Source organism: Apus apus, chromosome 1 (genome assembly GCF_020740795.1).
Source record: "Apus apus isolate bApuApu2 chromosome 1, bApuApu2.pri.cur, whole genome shotgun sequence".
Lineage (NCBI taxonomy): Eukaryota > Metazoa > Chordata > Aves > Apodiformes > Apodidae > Apus > Apus apus.
The window spans coordinates 16,601,077-16,618,845 of NC_067282.1; the positions used below are offsets into that span (position 1 = coordinate 16,601,077).

General features: G+C 40.5%; 1 protein-coding gene across 2 annotated transcripts in view; it reads right to left on the minus strand.

Annotated features, from left to right (window-relative positions):
- ALKBH8 (alkB homolog 8, tRNA methyltransferase) overlaps positions 1-17,769 on the minus strand; it is a 48,871-nt gene that overhangs the window by 11,311 nt on the left and 19,791 nt on the right. For both annotated transcript variants that reach the window (XM_051608925.1, XM_051608916.1), the window contains exons 8-10: positions 5,128-5,234; positions 1,214-1,368; positions 179-444 (exon numbers count right to left, since the gene is read on the minus strand). In XM_051608925.1, the coding sequence (XP_051464885.1) occupies positions 179-444; positions 1,214-1,368; positions 5,128-5,234 (528 nt within the window). The remainder of the gene's footprint in view (positions 1-178; positions 445-1,213; positions 1,369-5,127; positions 5,235-17,769) is intronic.

Below are 17,769 nucleotides of genomic sequence, written 5' to 3' on the forward strand. Positions count from 1 at the left end.
TTAATGCACATAAAGATGTGGATGTGGAAACATAACACAACTGGTAACTGATCTTGGATCAGGAAAAAGCTTTCTGTTCTTGGCACGTTTCCCACAACTGAAGCTCCAACATGCTATAACTGCACGATGGAATAAACTCCGTTACCAATGGAAAGAAATGACAGTAGCTACTACTTACCATGTACAAATCCTTGTTGATGCCTAGGTATTTCCCATTACCACAACCAACATCAGCCACAATCGAGCCTTTTGGCAGAGACCTGAGAAACTCTACAATCTGGGGCCATGGGCTATGCCTGGTACTGCTGAAGTGTGTGGCAATCTCTTCATACACCTTGTGTACATATTCTTGCTCCAGCTTCGAGGCCTCCATCTCATTGTGGGGAAATGAAGGTTGTACCTGTCTTTGCTGTCCTTTCTGGCTGTCACAGACAAATGGGTAAACTAGATAAGCAACAGATACACAAACAATAATTATTTTAAAAATCATTCCTTGTTGGTTAAATTTATTTAGCTAAATAAAATTAGAAGTTCCATATCAAAATGCAAAAAAAATGCTCTGCTCCTCCTTTACTTTTAAAAACTGAAATGCAGGTCGAACTGCAGAAGTGTTTGATGACCTTAAAACAAGCAACCTGCCCACATGTACTGGAGGCTGTTTGCAGTGATAATTAATCCTACTATGTTAAGTGGGTTTATGTTTTAACAACTTAGACAGTGTCCCTCATATCAAAGATCATGACATCAGTGCAATTCAACTTCTACAATTCTGTTCTGAGGGCACAAACGGACTTGAATTCCATGTAATCTTTGAGTTACCTGTCTATCATTATCTGCACTGTCCTAAGGCACTTCCATGGCTTTATCACTGCAGATCTGACTGCTTCTCCTTCTCTAATGTACTTAATTTCATAGAATTACAGTTCCACTCAAATAAAAAAAACAAAACGACCATAACTGACAGGAACCTGAAGAACAGCATCTACTTCTTATCTGTTACACTATTCTGATACTTGAGGTTCCAATTAAATGCAAGATTCCAGATTACTTGCTTGGCTCTGGAGTAAGCCAAATGCCTTCCTGTTCAGAGAAACTCCAGCAACCACACAGATGCAACCCATGCAAGCCATGTAGCATGCCTAACCCTGAGCCATTCAGAATTGGCTACCAGGACTGCCGAAACTACCCAAAGAAATCATCTCAAGACACTTACTGCAATTGCAAGGGCTCCTCCTCACTTTTCTGAATGTAAATGATGTCCTTGATTCTCTTCGATTAAGTGTTAAATCTCTAACATCAGCAGTGATTGTTCCAACCTTTGGCCCAAGTTCAGATGCTTGAATGACATCATATTTTCGGGGTGTAATCCTAAAACAATGAAACAGAAAATAAAAGAATACTTCAATTTGCATCAGAAAAAAACAATCCATCTTTATAATATACACACTGTATATATACATACTGTGACAACTGTGATTACAACATGCTATTTAATGTCCTGCAGCTTCTCAGTTTATTCAATTTCAGAGAGAAAATTAGGAGCTGACTCATAAATTAGTGGTTTATTAAAGTGTTCTTTAATTGCAAGTAATTACATTCACTTTTCCTCCCTTTCTTTCCATAAAGTTTGATTGTTTATTTTTCTAGGAGTTACATTTTTTATATTAAAAAATATTTGTTAAAGATACAATATACTACTAAAAATGGTGGCTACGGTATAAAAGCATAGAATTGGCTTAGCTCTACATTAGCAGATTGAAGTTTCTTGTTACAAATGGGCAACATTTGTTGCTTTGCAACAGAATTGCTTCTCCATTTATTGACAGCAGAAGATGCAAAGAAGCTAGCACTCCAGAGATGTGCTAAAATGCCTGAAAGGAGAAACTCTGCCGTGGGTCTTTCCTCATCAAAATCTACCAATGAAGCAAGCAAACAGAGCAGAGCTTCTTAAGCTACTTCTGGGTTTGGCATAGGTCTTAATGGAACACAAAAACATTTTTGCAAAGACAAAATTAGTAACATGGAAATGCTTTGGAACTTTCTTAGGGTGACAAAAGTTTCAAATAATTTCATGAAGGGGTTTACAGAATGAAAAAGTATCAAAACCAAGAATTTTTAATAGCTCTATAGATGGATCTCTCTCAAAGCTGAGAAGAGGAAAATGAGAAATTAAACTGTAAAACACAACACGAAAAAAGAGAAACAGCTGCACCCTTATATGGCTTCCCATCACTTGGACATGGGAAAAAGTAGATACGCTTGGAACAAAATAGAGTATCTTCAGGGAAACAGCTTAGCAGTTCAAAGCTGTTACTGTCACACTGAAATGCTTCCTCAACTTAAGTCATCAAGGAGATTAACAACGAAATTTCCTGAAAAAAACCCCAAAAACTAAGGAATTGCCCTCTCAGTGATGTTCCTTCAGAGCTGCTGACTTTGAAATACATGATTCCCAGCAGGACAAATTCTCAGTATAAATTTGACATCCATATTGGTTAGCTGAGTTTAACCCTCTTAGGTTGAGCCAAAAGGGAAAAAAAACATGTCTTACATCTTTTAATAACGTGGAGCATTCAGCTGCATCCCAAATTTCTGCTGGATTTTTTTTTACAGGTCACATGAAGCTGTTGATGAGTGCCTGTACTTATCCAAGAACAATCCAAATGACTGAGCAGCATTCCCATACTTTGCTGTATGTCTCTAATTCAGTCACAGGTTAAAAAAGTGCAGGTCCCTTCTATCTGTAAATCTGGGATCTTCAGTTTAAATGTAGCTTATGTCAGTGGTTCTCAAAAGACAATCATCCCTTGAGGGTACAACTGAGTTCCAATCCCTAGTAGGCAGGTATGCTACCACAGCCTAAATACCTGCTGGCAAGTGCTGCAAGTGCCCTTTGTGCATCCTTCTCCCTCCTGGGAGTTTGGCTGCCCAATGCCAGCTCAGGAGGAGCAGAGCTGGTTACCTTGGAGAAAGGTTGTATGTTTAGGGAGTGTTTAGATTGTATAGATCTTGATTATTATGATGATAAAGTTGAGACTTTATAATGACAGTGATTTTTAAAGTTGAGACACTGGTTAACAGAGTCCCTTGGGAGACAGTCCTGAAGGGCAAAGGGATCCAAGAAGGCTGGATACTCTTCAAGAAGTAAATCTTAAAGGCCCAGGAGCAGCTGTCCCCATGTCGTAAGATTACAGGGCAGGGAAGATGGCTGGCCTGGTTGAACAGGGAGCATTTATGGGACTTAGCAAAAAAAGGAGGGTTTACCACCTTTGAAAGAAGGGGCAGGCAACTCAAGAGTAGAGAGATCTTTTTCAGTCATACAGAGAGAAAATCAGGAACGCGAAAGCCAAGTTAGAGCTCAATTTGGTCCGTGACATAAGGGACAACAAAGAAGTTTTACAAATTCATCAACAATTAAAAAAGAGGCAGGAAAAAATCATGGCATAGACAAGTGTACTCTGCACTGGGTAAAAAAGTGGCTGGATGGCCAGGCCCAGAGAGTTGTGGTAAATGGGGTCAAATCTAGTTGGTGGTTGGTCACCAGTGGTGTCCCTCAGAGCTCAGTTTTGGGGCCAGTCTTGTTCAACATCTTTATCAATGATCTGGATGAGGGGATTGAGTGCACCCTCAGGAAGTTTGCAGACGACACCAAACTGAGTGGGAGTGTCGATCTGCTAGAGGGTAGGAAGGCTCTACAGAGGGACTGGACAGCCTGGATCGATGGGCCAAGTGCTGGGTCCTGCATTTCAGTCACAAGAACCCCAGGCAACACTACAGGCTTGGGGAAGAGTGGCTGGAGAGCTGCCCAGCAGAAAAGGACCTGGGGGTGCTGGCTGAGAGCCAGATGAATGTGAGCCAGCAGTGTGCCCAGGTGGCCAAGAAGGCCAATAGTATCCTGGCCTGCATCAGGAATAGCACGGCCAGCAGAAGTAGGGAAGAGATTGTGCCCCTGTAATTGGCATTGGTGGGACTGCACCTCAAGTACTGTGTTCATTTCTGGGCCCCTCACTACAGGAAAGACACTGTGTTGGAGCGTGTCCAGAGAAGAGGCACCAAGCTGGTGACGGGTCTAGAGAACAAGTCATATGAGGAGCAGCTGAAGCAATTGGGGATGTTTAGTTTTGTGAAGCAGAGGCTGAGGGGAGACCTCATTGCCCTATACAGCTACCTGAAAGGAGGTTGTAGGGAGGTGGGTGTTGGCCTCTTCTCCCAAGTAAATAACAATAGGACCAGAGGAAATGGTCTGAAGTTGCAGTAGGGGAGGTTTAGATTGGATATTAGGAAGAATTTCTATACTGAAAGAGTGGTCAGGCACTCCAAGACCCTGCCCAGGGAGGTAGTTGTTGGAGGTATTCAAGAAATGTGTAGATGTGGCACTTCAGGGCATGCTCTAGTGGCCAAGGTTGTGGGGCTTTTTGTGGGTGCTTTTTGGTTGGGTGTGTTTTTGTTTGTTGGCTTTTTTAGTTTTGTGTTGATGATTGGACTCCATAATCTCAGAGATCCTTTCCAACCATAATGATTCTGTGATTCTGTGAAACTGAGTCACTTGTCAGGTCAGGGCCAAAGATTACAGTCAAAATAATTACTGTGCTGTGCTGTCCTCCAAGCCAGAATATTTTTCACTACACTGTATAATGCAGCTTTATCAGGAAAGTGTCTCTAAAGCAGCTGGGAAGAGCTCCCTTTGTCACTCTCAGGTCCTCTGTGCAGAGGAAGTCACTTTCTTAAACCAGCCCTTCTCTAAAGACTTTGGCACATATGATTCAATGGGAAAAGCTGTGGGCTGAAAAGAGAAGGGAAATGGTGAAGATAATTGCACTACAATCAATTCTTTGCCAGCTCAGAGTCAATGAGGACCTTCACACTGCAGATGTGAGAGTGATTTCCAAGTGAAACCTCACTTGTAACAGCAGCAGGAAACTGCAGCTCAGGGACTGGCAATTAGCTTCCTAAAATCCCTAATTTCTTCAGTTTAACCTGAGCAGCATCTGAGCAGAGTGAATTTGTGTAATAATTAAAATGTGACTTGATGTCTTTCAGAGCAATTTTAAATATAGAATGTCATTCACAAAGCAAACAAACAACATATTCTTCTATCATGAGCAATGCCACGACTCTCACACATACCCATGTGTCCACAGGTATCTGGACTCTCCAGTCATCACCAACAAACTGCATCGGGGCAGCATAATTGCTACTGTATGGCCATCAGGGTGTTTGAAATCCATCACAATCTAAAAGGAAACAACCAGCCACCATGAATGAACATGACTTACAGAGTTTCATATATATATGCCAAGCATTTTCAAGTCCCAGTTTTGCCTCTTCAATGTGTTAATCAGAATAATGCCACAACATTTCCTAGGGATGGAGAAGCCTCTTGGGTTTCTGTCCTTAAAATCTCTCCCTTTCAGCACTGTATTCAAAAATCCAAGGCAATCACAAATATACGTGTATATCATGAAAATACTAAATATATATTTTTAAATTTTACACAACAAGCACACAGTCTCCCAAGATCCTGACTAACAAGTCAACTACCAGACCATCCTTTCATTATTTGCCACCTGGCTTCTAGCCATGGCAATATATTGAGGTAACACTTTCAGCTTTATTCCAATTTCACAGCCCAGATGGCAGTGCTACATTTTGCTTCTGCTTGGGATAGGAATGTTAACCTTTTACATTTCCCAAATGAGAAAGTCTTGCTGTGGAAAATAAGGAGCAGGTCATTTAAGCAAGCCAAACAAATTACAGAAGGCTTACCTAAAAAGGAAAGGGGTCAAAAACTATTCAAGTCAGCACTTCCTGCTATGCTGGAGAATTAGCACTACAAAAGTGCTGCCACCTGATTTGTAACATACTAAGTACGCAATTTAAAAGCAGACTTACTATGGTATGCCAGATTGAAACAAATTAAGCAGTTCTGCTTCTGCATACAGATACTTTTAACAAAGAGGAAACACTGGTGCAATGATCAGTCATTCAGCACAAAAAAAACAGCAAGACAGAGACGGAATAAGCAAGACTTTTAAACACTACAAATTACCACTTACAACATTTATTATTTAATGTTGGGCACGCTGAAGCAAACTAAAATGGCATTTACATTTTTAGGAAAAGAATTATTTATGCTGTAGTACCACCCACACAGAGTGACACAGCTTCTCCCGTTAAGCTATCTAAATTTAAGGCAAGAAATGATGAGGGTGACAAGCAGTGGAGCTGAATGGGGAAGAGAGATATGGGGTAACAGGAATAAAGCCTATGTATAAGCTCTGATTAACGATTATGAAACACTTCAATAGCTACACAAACAGATGAATGGCAGCTACTTGCTAATATACTCCTTTCCTTGCACTTAGCAATTTCTTCTAGGTATCCTCAAAGAAGCATAGGGTGAAGAAGGAGAAAACACAATGGCTTCACAGGTCTGACGGGGAGGCTTGTCCTATAAAGCATGGTTTGGTGCAAGCCTCTAAAAAGACACAGCTATCTAGCAAGCCAAAGAAACCAGAGGATGACTAATCAGGACCAGCAAGTAAGGAAAAGCGTTAAAAGAAGTGGGGAGTGAAGTGGTTGGATTCAACGGGTGAGATGGTAACTTTGTTCTTATCTCTGAAAAGCCTATTACTGACTGAAGTCGATAACATTCCCATACTCCTATATGTGCCTTTATCCTGGCAGAACATTCAAAATTGTCACTGGCACACACACACGCACAAAAGATTAACGCATTCAGTCCTCTTTTTAATTTACTAAGGTCTCACAATCAATAAAGCAACTCTCCCACTGCTGAATCAATCTCCTTCATGACAGCTTTATTCCACAGGAGCTATTTCCAATTATTATTTTCGTTTTTACCTATTTTCTTTTTTCTCTTAGGTGACATAGTCAATAAAGATCAAATGTCCAGCTACCCCATGGTGTATCATCCAGGGATTACATTCAAAAATAAAAATACTGGATGCTTTGATCTTCAACAACTTTTACCTTGTTTCTTTGTACTATGGAAAAAAATTGTTTCTATATAGACAGCAAAAAACTTGAAGGAAACAAACAGCTAATAATACCTACTTGTGGATTTAAACACCTTGTAACGATGCCAGGTTATTTAAGAGTGAGTGCTCATGCCGAGAGAGCACATGAAGCAGTAAACAGCTTTCAAGGATGGATAAATATCAAAGCAAAGTGGCATCCACGTCACAAACATTGTTCCTGTGGCATAAAATACAGCAAAATGCAAAACCTAGAAAAGAATATCCAGCTTAAAGGGGAAAAAGTATATTTATTTTTTAGCTCTGCACTTCATGAAAGAGCAGGAGAATGGAGGTGAATGACTGGTCTATCAAATAGTTGATGATCCAAAGAGAAAACTGAATTGCAATGAGGCAATAAGGACAACATCAATAAGGATTTCACAGCTATAGTGTGGAACGACAACATTGTTTTTCTAAGTTTTGTCTCTGTTTCAATTTGTATTTTATGCTAATAGACTACCTTAGACAAAACATACTCTAAAGCTAAAACAAAGAAATCGGAACAATTGGAATACCAAACAATGTGGAATACTTCTCAAGTCTCTGACATTATTTACTGAATTTTCAGAGAGCAAAGACACATTATCAGCCTACCTAGCAGTTTCCCACATGTAGAACAGATCAAAAAGAATGTCTACATCAAAGACAGTTGAGAGGTTTAAAGCCCACACATGAAGCTTGAACAACACAATGGGATTCTATGTAGAGACAAGAGCCAGCTGGCATACACAGGACTGAGACAATCAATCAGTAATACACAATGCCTTTCACTGCAAAAACCATGCTAAACTCTAAATTTGGAATTTAAAAAAAATGCTGAATTTTAAGGAGAAAGAGACTGAGATTAGCTTCTCCAAATAACCTATGGCATAGGAAACTTATTTTATGTAACCCATGCTGATTTTTACATCCTATATCATGGCCTCTAGCCATACTTCAGATGATGAGTGAAACACTGACAATCATTATGATTAAGTATTTCAGTACTGTCTACCTCCAAATCTCTCAATACATGCACAGGCCTCCCCTGTACCAGATTTACACCACTTGCTAAGCCTGTTTATCTACTATGGTGATGCTAGTCAGATGCCTGATATACTTAGTAGGTTTTCTTTCTTCAAAAATTGTATTCCATTTTCCCTCCATGCAATGCATTACTATCTTCCTGAATTTTCTGACATTGTAAGTACCTGTATGTTTCTTCCTCTTAATTGAGGTCTAGGATATGAATGTTTAAAAAATGTTTAAATATACGGACAGTACCTCATTCTTTTCTCTCTGAGGACTCACCTTGTTATAATTTTCTTGATAACCCCGAGGAAGAGAGTGTATCCACTGAACAGCATACCAGTATCTCTTCTAGATATTATGTATGCCACTGACTCCATGATACAAAATCTCTTGTCTTTACTCTGTTTACAAGATTCAGGTAGTGCAGAGGAAGAATACTGCAATTTCCAAGCTAACTCCTGTTGGATGGAGGAGCTTCTAGTCCTCCGCAGGCCTTGCCACATCTAGACAGAATATACATCCTTCTTTTTGTACCCAGGGGTGCATCTTTTTAGACTCACCAAACACAAGCAAGTGTTTGAACCAGTACAATACCAAGCAGGAGAGCTGAGATGAGCCATGAACTCTTCTACTGTGCCTCCTTACTGACCACTGACACTGAAAAAAACTGCAGTGCTGATATTCAAACACCTTGGGTACACCTACCTTTCTAAACAAAAAATGATGTGAGACAATCTCCAGGCCTGAGACCAAGTGACCCACACCGCCTCAAGTCCACAGTGCTTGGAAGTACACCCAGAAGTATGATTACTATTTACAGTTCAAGGCACCATTAGTAGAACTGTTGCAACTCACCCCATCCTGGAGTTTTATATCACAAAACAGGAAAGCATTTTTTTCTTAGGAGACAGCATAAGTGACAGGAAAAGGGGAGTGGGGGGAAGTGCATCAGCTGAAGGGGACCAAATACAGTGTAGTCTCACCCACCCTGCCTTTTGAGGACAGATACCACATTGCCCCCTCCCTGGAGGTTTTCAAGACCAGGTTGGATGGGGCCTTGAGCCACCTGATCTAGCAGGAGGTGTTCCTGCCCATGCAGAGGGTTGGAACCAGATGATTTTTCAGGACTGTTCCAACACAAACCATTCTATGATTCTGTTCTATTAACTAAGCCTAAAACTGTACTTTCATATGTCTCAGGAATATTTGGCTCCATCTTCAAATATGACTGTAACAGGAAAAAATGCTCAACTCCTGTGGCTTAAATCAAAGCAGTTTACTGATTTATTAACATTTAATGAACAAGCAACCAGTGAGCTATACAATGAACAAAAGCATCACTAAAATAACAGACAAACCACAGCACTAGATGCCTACAAAGTGTTAATAAACATCTACAAATTTCAAAATATCCTTCATAACTAATCCCCCAAAACTCTAATACCACTGTGTGCACATCTCCTCCCCAGAGGCCATGTGGTCACCAGACTCACCCCTCTGCTGGCAATGGGGGCTTCCCTACTTTCACACACCCCTGTGAGATGTGGGTGCTCCCCATGCACACACCGGTGACAAAGGCCACCCAGGCTACAAACAGGTGCCCCAGGTATGTGTTTCCACTGCGGCACCCCGTGTTGTCACCCCACTGGCTGGATGCTGGCTCCTCGTGGTGTCCAAAGGGGTGGCTGCTTTGCCCAGACTCAGCAGAGGTTAAGATGCTGGTGGTGCTACTGCCAGCATCACAACTTTTGACTGAGGTTGTTCCCACTCCAAGGTCTGTCCCTGCTGCCACAAATTTTACACTTCACTGCTACATTCTCTCAAGCTGACCCTTCTTTGTTTCAAAAGCCTCTTTGGAAATTCAGCCTTACTTTTTAATCTTGCTGATTGAACAGCTAGACCAAAAGAAGACTATCCATCAAAATGCTATTTCCTACTTACTCTCACAGTATCAAGTTTCTTCTCTATGTGAGGACATTACCTGTGGCCTTTCCAGCTTCCCAGCTCATTACTTGTGTTAAAACCCCATGTTGAATATTAGACTCTTACATAGAAGACTTTCAGTCCTTACAGTAAAAGGCAATAGTTGCATTACCCCTGGTTCCCTCTCTATGTCACCACAGATAAAAATTTTTCCTTTCTGGAAAATGCTAACCCCAGCATATGACCTTGATGTCTGTTTGTGAATCCAGAGGCAAAGACTCAAGCAAGTTCTTAACAACATCTCATTTCTTCATTTTCACTAAAATTACATTTTAATCCTTTAATACATTGGCTCCCCAGCTCTTAGCTTAAGCTATTTCAGAACAGAGAAAGCAAGAGGCTAATGTTGTTAGTCTTCATCTAATTTCTTTTACTGGCTTAGGCTTCTCTGCAGTATTTTTCATTATTTCAGTTTTATGTCTTCCCTCACATCTGTAAGTGCTACTACACTGACAACACAAACCTGTGTAGTGTGGTTGAGATGCTGGAGGGAAGGTAGGCCATCCAGAAGCACCTTGACAAGCTAGAGAGGTGTGCCAGTGTAAAGTGCATGAAGTTCAACAAGGCCAAGTGCAAGGACCTGCACAGGGGTCAGGGCAATCCCAAGCACAAAGACACAGACAGAGAATGGATTTAGAACAGCCCTGAAGAAAAGGACTTGAGGGTGATGGTTGATAAGAAGCTCAATATGAGCCAGCAATGTGCACCTGCAGCCCAGAAAGCCAACTGTGTCCTGGGCTTCATCAAAAGAAGCATAGCCAGCAGGTCAAGAGAGGTTGCCCCCATCGCAGGAAGGATCTGGAGCTGACGGAGTGGGTGCAGAGGAAGGCCACAAAGATAATGAGAGGGCTGAAGCACCTCTCCTATGAAGACAGGCTGAGAGATTGTTGGGGTTGTTCAGCCTGGAGAAGAGAAGGCTCCAGGGAGACCTCATAGCAGCCTTGCAGTACCTGAAAGGCCTACAGGAAATCTGTGGAGGGACTTTTTACAAGGTCTTGTAGTGAGACAACAAGGGGTAATGGCTTCAAACTGAAAGAGGGGAAATTTAGGTTAGACATTAGGAGGAAATTCTTTAGTGTGAGAGTGTTGAGACACTGGAACAGGTTGGCCAGGGAGGCTGTGAATCCCCCCTCCCTGGAAGTGTTCAAGGCCAGACTGGATGGGGCTTTGAGCAACCTGGTCTAGCAGGAAGTTTCCCTGCACATGCAGGGGATGATCTTTCCAGTCAAACACAAATAATTCCATAATTCTATTATGATTCAGGGGATTTCATTCACATACAGCAGGGCATGATGTGCCCCAAATGTAAGCAATCACTTGGAATCACAGAATTGTCATGGTTGGAAAGGACCTCTGAGATCATGGAGTCCAACCACCATCAACACAAAAAAAAAGGAACCCAAACAACACAAACAACCACACACTTCACCAGAAAACACCAACAAAAAAAACCCCAACAACAAAAACAAAACATGCATGCCACCCCTCCCCCCAAAAAAACCCCCAACCAAACAACAAAAAAACTATGACCTCAGCCACTAGAGCATGCCCTGAAGTGCCCCATCTACACTTTTCTTGAATACCTCCAAGGGTGGTGACTCAAACACCTCCCTGGGCAGGCTATTCTAGTGCCTGACCACTCCTTCACTATAGAAATTCTTCCTAATATCCAATCTAAACCTCCTCTACTGCAACTTCAGACCATTTCCTCTGGTCCTATCCTCATCCTCTTAAGAGGCCAAAATCAACCTCCTTACAACCTCCTTTCAGGTATTTGTAGAGGGTAATGAGGTCTCCCCTCAGCCTCCTTTTCTTCAGACTAAACATTCCCAGTTCCCTCAGCTGTTCCTCGTATGACTTGTTCTCTAGACCCTTCACCAGCTTGGTAGGTCTCCTCTGGACTCACTCCAGCAACTCAGTGTCTTTCCTGTAGTGAGAAGCCCAGAAATGAACACAGTACTCAAGGTGCAGTCCCACCAATGCCAAGTACAGAAACATAAACTCTTCCCTACTCCTGTTGGCCACGTCAACAGAGGTCAGAGGCTTGGTACAGAGGTCAGGCTGACACACCTGTAATTCCCTGGATCCTCCTTCCAGCCCTTCTTGTAGACGGCTGTCACATTAGTGTAGATGGGCATCATTAATTTTCCTTTCCAAAGGAAATGTCCAAGATTTTGTACCACTGGCTCTCTAATAGAGTCTAGTTCAATGGGTGAGCACAACAGGACTCAAACATCCTGATCTTAGAGTTCTCCTCTGTTTTTCATCTGCTCAAGGGACATCACAAGAAAGCATATACATCTCATACTTGCACTTAACCTATTACTCTATGTTCTGAAAGCAAATAATCCTTCTTTACACATTTAATGCTGTACCAAACGTCTAGAAACCATTGTACAGGTTCTTACAACACAGATGCAGCTGTTCTTTAAGTAATTAGTACAATTTTAATGCAAGCATTCATTTTAAGATCCCTTCCAACCCAAACCATTCTATGATAATTTTTACAGGATTCTGGTGTGCACATATGTCTAAGTGGTTCTTGGGCACATCTGTAGTTCCTTCAAACATCAAAAATTTGCAAGTTCTCAAGAGATTTTCAATATTTGGTAGAAAAGGAAACACTTCAGGGTTCAAACAGAGCATATCACCTTTTTAAATCACTGATAATTTACAAATATCTGTGAAAATACACTATTATCACTTATTCCCATGTTACCAATGTTTCAAATACATGTAGCAGGACTCTCTTCACCCATAATTTTATTCCCACGCCACCCTACCTGTAAATTTATCATCCTGTCATGGACCCTTATAACATTTAATTGCAGTTTTTCTTCAACAGAACTAGTCTAAGGGCCACACAGGCCTTGTCCAAGTAACACTAGCAAGCGTGGAATAAGAAACACCAACAGTAATGAGAGTCATTTCCAGGAAAGAGGACCTGAATTACTTACATTCAGGGTGGTACACTTACACCATGTACTAGTGTGCCACTGCTTTGCTATAATAGCCCCACTGAACCCCTTATAGGTTCAGTGTATTTCAAGGCATGTGTAAAACTGACTGCATGTTCATTACTGCATATTCATTATCCTGCATAGTGGAAAACACTCTCCACAAACATCAGGATTGTTCATCAGACCTTACTCTCTTCTGCAGGTCACAATTTTCTGCTTGCAGTGCTGTAGTACAGGAATGCAGGCTAACTATAATTTGTAGGGTAGGAACACTCATTCAGTTCAAGGTTAATTTATCTACATTTGGGCATAGATTTAGGTATCCTATTAGGGAATTGAAATGTGTGAAACCAGACAGTAAATGTCTAGTTCAGTGTGGGCTGAATCACCCCCTAGGCTGGACTGGCTCAACCCCCTTGATTACAAAGGAGCTCAGATATACAGTGCAGATGTACACACCTACTTGTAAATGCTAAAAAGCAAGTGTCTTAATCCTGGACTAAGTACAACTGACAAGAAGTTACTAAATAAGGCACCCAAGTATGGATTCAGCAGATGCCTCAACTCTTTAATAGTCCTGCCTTAATTAAAACCTCTTCCCGTACTATCATTACTAATCTTGCCCCCTACATACTGAAAAAGTCGTATGGAAATAGTCCAGTGCCGAAAATCTGTAATTCAAAGGGATGAGATGATGAGTTTACTCAGCCTGATCTTGAAACAAAGGTCAACCAGCTCTTCTCACACAACTCCATCTAACTGACCCAGAGACCATTACAATCACAGACAATTGCCAGAATTCAAGACATGCAGACTGTGCCTTCCTGAACTACTTCTTGCATCATACCTCACAAGAGTTGACAAGACACGGTTTTTAATCTACTGCTATAGTAACTACTTTATATCCTGTTTCTTAATCCTCTGTATCTTCACTGTAAATGGGAAATTCACCGAGGAACAAAGACCTAGGTATGAATTTACAGAAATGGCTTGAAGACACAAAGAAAAGTAATTCCTTAAGCAGACAAACATATAAACCTAAATATATAAATAAATAATAAATAATGAAAGCCATCTTCTTGATGCCATTAAGTATAATTCAGAACACAGCACGACACAGAAGGACTTCTTTAAAATCATTTGAAGGAAACTGTTCTATCGATTCACACAATTGCTATGTTTTTACCCCACAGAAGTACCACACATCTGAAATACATATATTAATTTAAAGCAGATGAAACAATAAAAAAGGAAAACCACATTTCGATGTTCAGATAGGCAGTATTCCAATGCTGCTGATTTTCATCACAAGTAACGTTATCTCTTTCTTCTTATTCCCTCCATCTGCTTCAGTAGCTCAATGAGTGTCCTCACATAATGCAGTCCTCAGCATCTGGCCCTGAATTTACAATGGCTTGCATGAACACGCACTGAAGTAACAGAGTAAGATGAGGAACAAGGACATCTCACAAGGAACTACAAAGTGTCCAGTTTTCCCTGCTTTCAGGTACATCATCAATCTTGGTTCCTTCCAACAAGTCCTCTGCTGCCCCAACAAACAGAGCTTCCCCTGCACTGCCCCTGCAGTGCACCAAGAGGCTGCCCACATATTTCTTCTCTGATAAAAGCACACACCTCTCCCTGCCTTGATTCAGAACCTTTCTGTAAAGTGTATCAGCATCACAGGTTTGACAGCTCTGGCTCCAGAACACTTTTAACTGCTCTAAATTGCCAGTTCCTCAATGAAAATTTCCAGAGTCAACTCTACTGAAACAAAAGCCCTTGTGTAGAACCCCCCTCCAAAACACTCAACACAGATGAAAAGAGAAATGGAAACAGAAGATTGCAGTATGGTCAGATTTGTAAAGATAGTATAAATGCTCACAGACTTCAAAAACCCCACTTGCTACACTTACTGGTGTTATAAAGTCCAGTTGAAAGCCAAGAGAGACAATACACACTACAGCAGGAGCTTAACAAGTTAAGCTTCTTTCTTTGCTTATAGACTACTTGTGATTACTATCATTGGCTGACTGCTTGTCATTTCTACACAAAATTTGCCACAGTCTTAAAATAGGCTCTTATAACAATAGAGATGACATCACTGGCAAATGAAATTAGATTTCTTTATTGAATTCCAGAACTGAAGTGTGGCTGAAATGCAACAGCTAAAGATAATGACTTTTTAATGCCCCCGAGTTCAGTTTGTTTGCTGGTAATTTGTGGCAGACACCAGGATTCCATTTCATGCATCAGGTACTGATCTTCTAAAAATAACATGGGGGAATAGCAACAACTTCCACTGAGGAACCTATCACTGCAATTAAAAATTATTTTTAAAAATAATCAGTAACTACTAAACAATACAGAGGTTTCTATAAAAATACTGAACCTTATTTCAAGACCAAAAATCCAAAACCTGACTCAAAAACCATTTCAGCTGTAAAAACATTAATTGAAATGTAAATCTAAATGCTCTGCTGGTTTTCTGCTATTACAATTATTACATTTTTCACAGGAATAAATAGCAACTTCATATTTAAACAGCTAATTCATCCCACCACCACTGAAGAGTAGTTAGTATGTCATAGCAAAGGGTACATCGAGAGAGTGAAGGGGAACAAGAGAAAAAAAAAAAGCTTTTAATTTGGAAAGAGCAACATTGGGCACAAAAATTTTTTTTCAATATTTTTTCTATTTACAGATTTCTTACCACATGAAAACCAATTAGAAATCTCTAGCAATAGCAAGACACTTTTCTGAGACTATATTTTTTTCCACTGAAAAATTCAGTATCTGTATTTGTGTGTCACAGTAAAGCTCTAACAGCCAGACATCGGAGAATTGGAAATGAAATGATGCTGCTTCAGCATACCAAATAAGCACACTACAGAAACAGCAAATAGCCTAGAGACATCAGGTTCTGTTAAAACAGAATCAAGTTGGTTAAGAAGTTTTCCTTGATTATTTAGCAGCTATGACCACAGTCATAAAATCATAAGCCCTACTGCTGATTTCAAATGCTTTAGAAAGTGTTTCACTCACAGTAGCATTTTGGTGTGATTGTGAGAAAACTAACAAACTGTATGACATTTTTCAGAGGAACCCTACATATTTTTCCATGCAATATTGAGTGAATTTTTTAATTCCTCCTAATTGCAATTTCTTTTGTCTCTCTTTCCACACTCACCTCAGATGCACTGTTGGTGCAACTGCCCAGAGGAATTCAGGAGACAATGAGAACATGCTTCCCACATCCCTTTCTCACCACCAATGACTCAAAAAAAAATATAGGATGCTAAAAAGAACAACCAACTGACTGGGAAGAAAGCAAAGTGGTACAAACCAGGAGGAGCTGCAGCTCTGCCTTCTCTCTCAGTAGCCAAAATAATGGACCACATGCAAGATATCACAAAACTGCTATGTAGAATAGAGTAAGTCTATGTCCTACTCTTGCAGACCCAGGAGAAATACCACAGCAAGTCACAGCATATTCTGCAGATTGGAGATCCCACAACAAGCAAACTACAGGCTGCTCTCCCTTCCTCACTGCTGAAGGAATTGCCAGTTCTAGGCAATTTAGGGACTATTAGGCCTTGCACAGTGGGGAACAGCTTTATGGAAAGACACAGTAGATGACAAGTTTCCCTCTTCCGTGGAGTGGAAGGAAGGCTGGGATGAATCCAACAAAAGTGAGACAGGAGACAAAGCTTTGCAGAGCTATTTGCCCAGTGTTGGCCCACTGGCAGGAAATATAAGACCTCAGAGAAGTAAGACATATTGATACATGTAAACAGAATCCTGTATGCAAATAGGGAAGAGACATCCAACACAGAAATAAAAACTCAGAACCATATGTTTACTGAATATTCACTTTCCCCAAAAAAGACATGACTCTTATAAATACTACAATGAAGGGCTGCAGGCCTTGTTGCTTATCTCAGGGGGTACAATTCAATATTCAATAACATCAATAGAAGGTTTGTTCTTGTATTTGATCCAAGCTCAGTACATTATGATATGACATGAAAAGAAACACACAGGACATATTTATATAGAGTAAATGCAAATAGGAGAGACAGACTTATGAAGTCCAATACATTTAACTCGTGGTACCCAGGACACCCTCCACATGGAGTAGCTCTTCAGTAGTTTTCAAAAATTAAATACTACTGGTATACAATTATAAGTACAGTCCCTTTGGGTTTCCACTTTCAAGAACTAACAAAATCCACGACTGTAAGAAGGGTACAGCTCAAAACACCTGTCTTACTAATTTCAAAAGCACAGTATAAAGATTCAGGAATCCCACCAGACTCACATGTACAAACATTTAAACACTGCCTTATGTTGTAGTCATTAAAATTAACTTTTTCCATTTGGGTCAAGAGATTGGTTCTATCAATCCAAACTAGTATTAAATATTGATTGCTACTATTACTATTCCACCTCCTACAGTCATGCTCCTAGCACGGACAGTGGAAAAATTTTAGTATAGTCACAACCAGCATAATTTCTTAAATAGATAAGATGCTTTCTGCCTTCCCTCAGAAGAAAAATAAAGCAATGTAAACAGTAAGTTAAATTGAATCAACAGCTAACCAAGATAAACAAAATAAGAGCAGGACCACAAAGTTAATACAAGTTACCACCACATTTATCAAATGCCTCCCTACCTTGCTAGAAATCATACAAGACATGAAACAGATGCTAACTATCAAAGGCTGGGTACAATCTAGACTTTCTAAAAGCTTCTGATAAAACCTCCCAAGCAG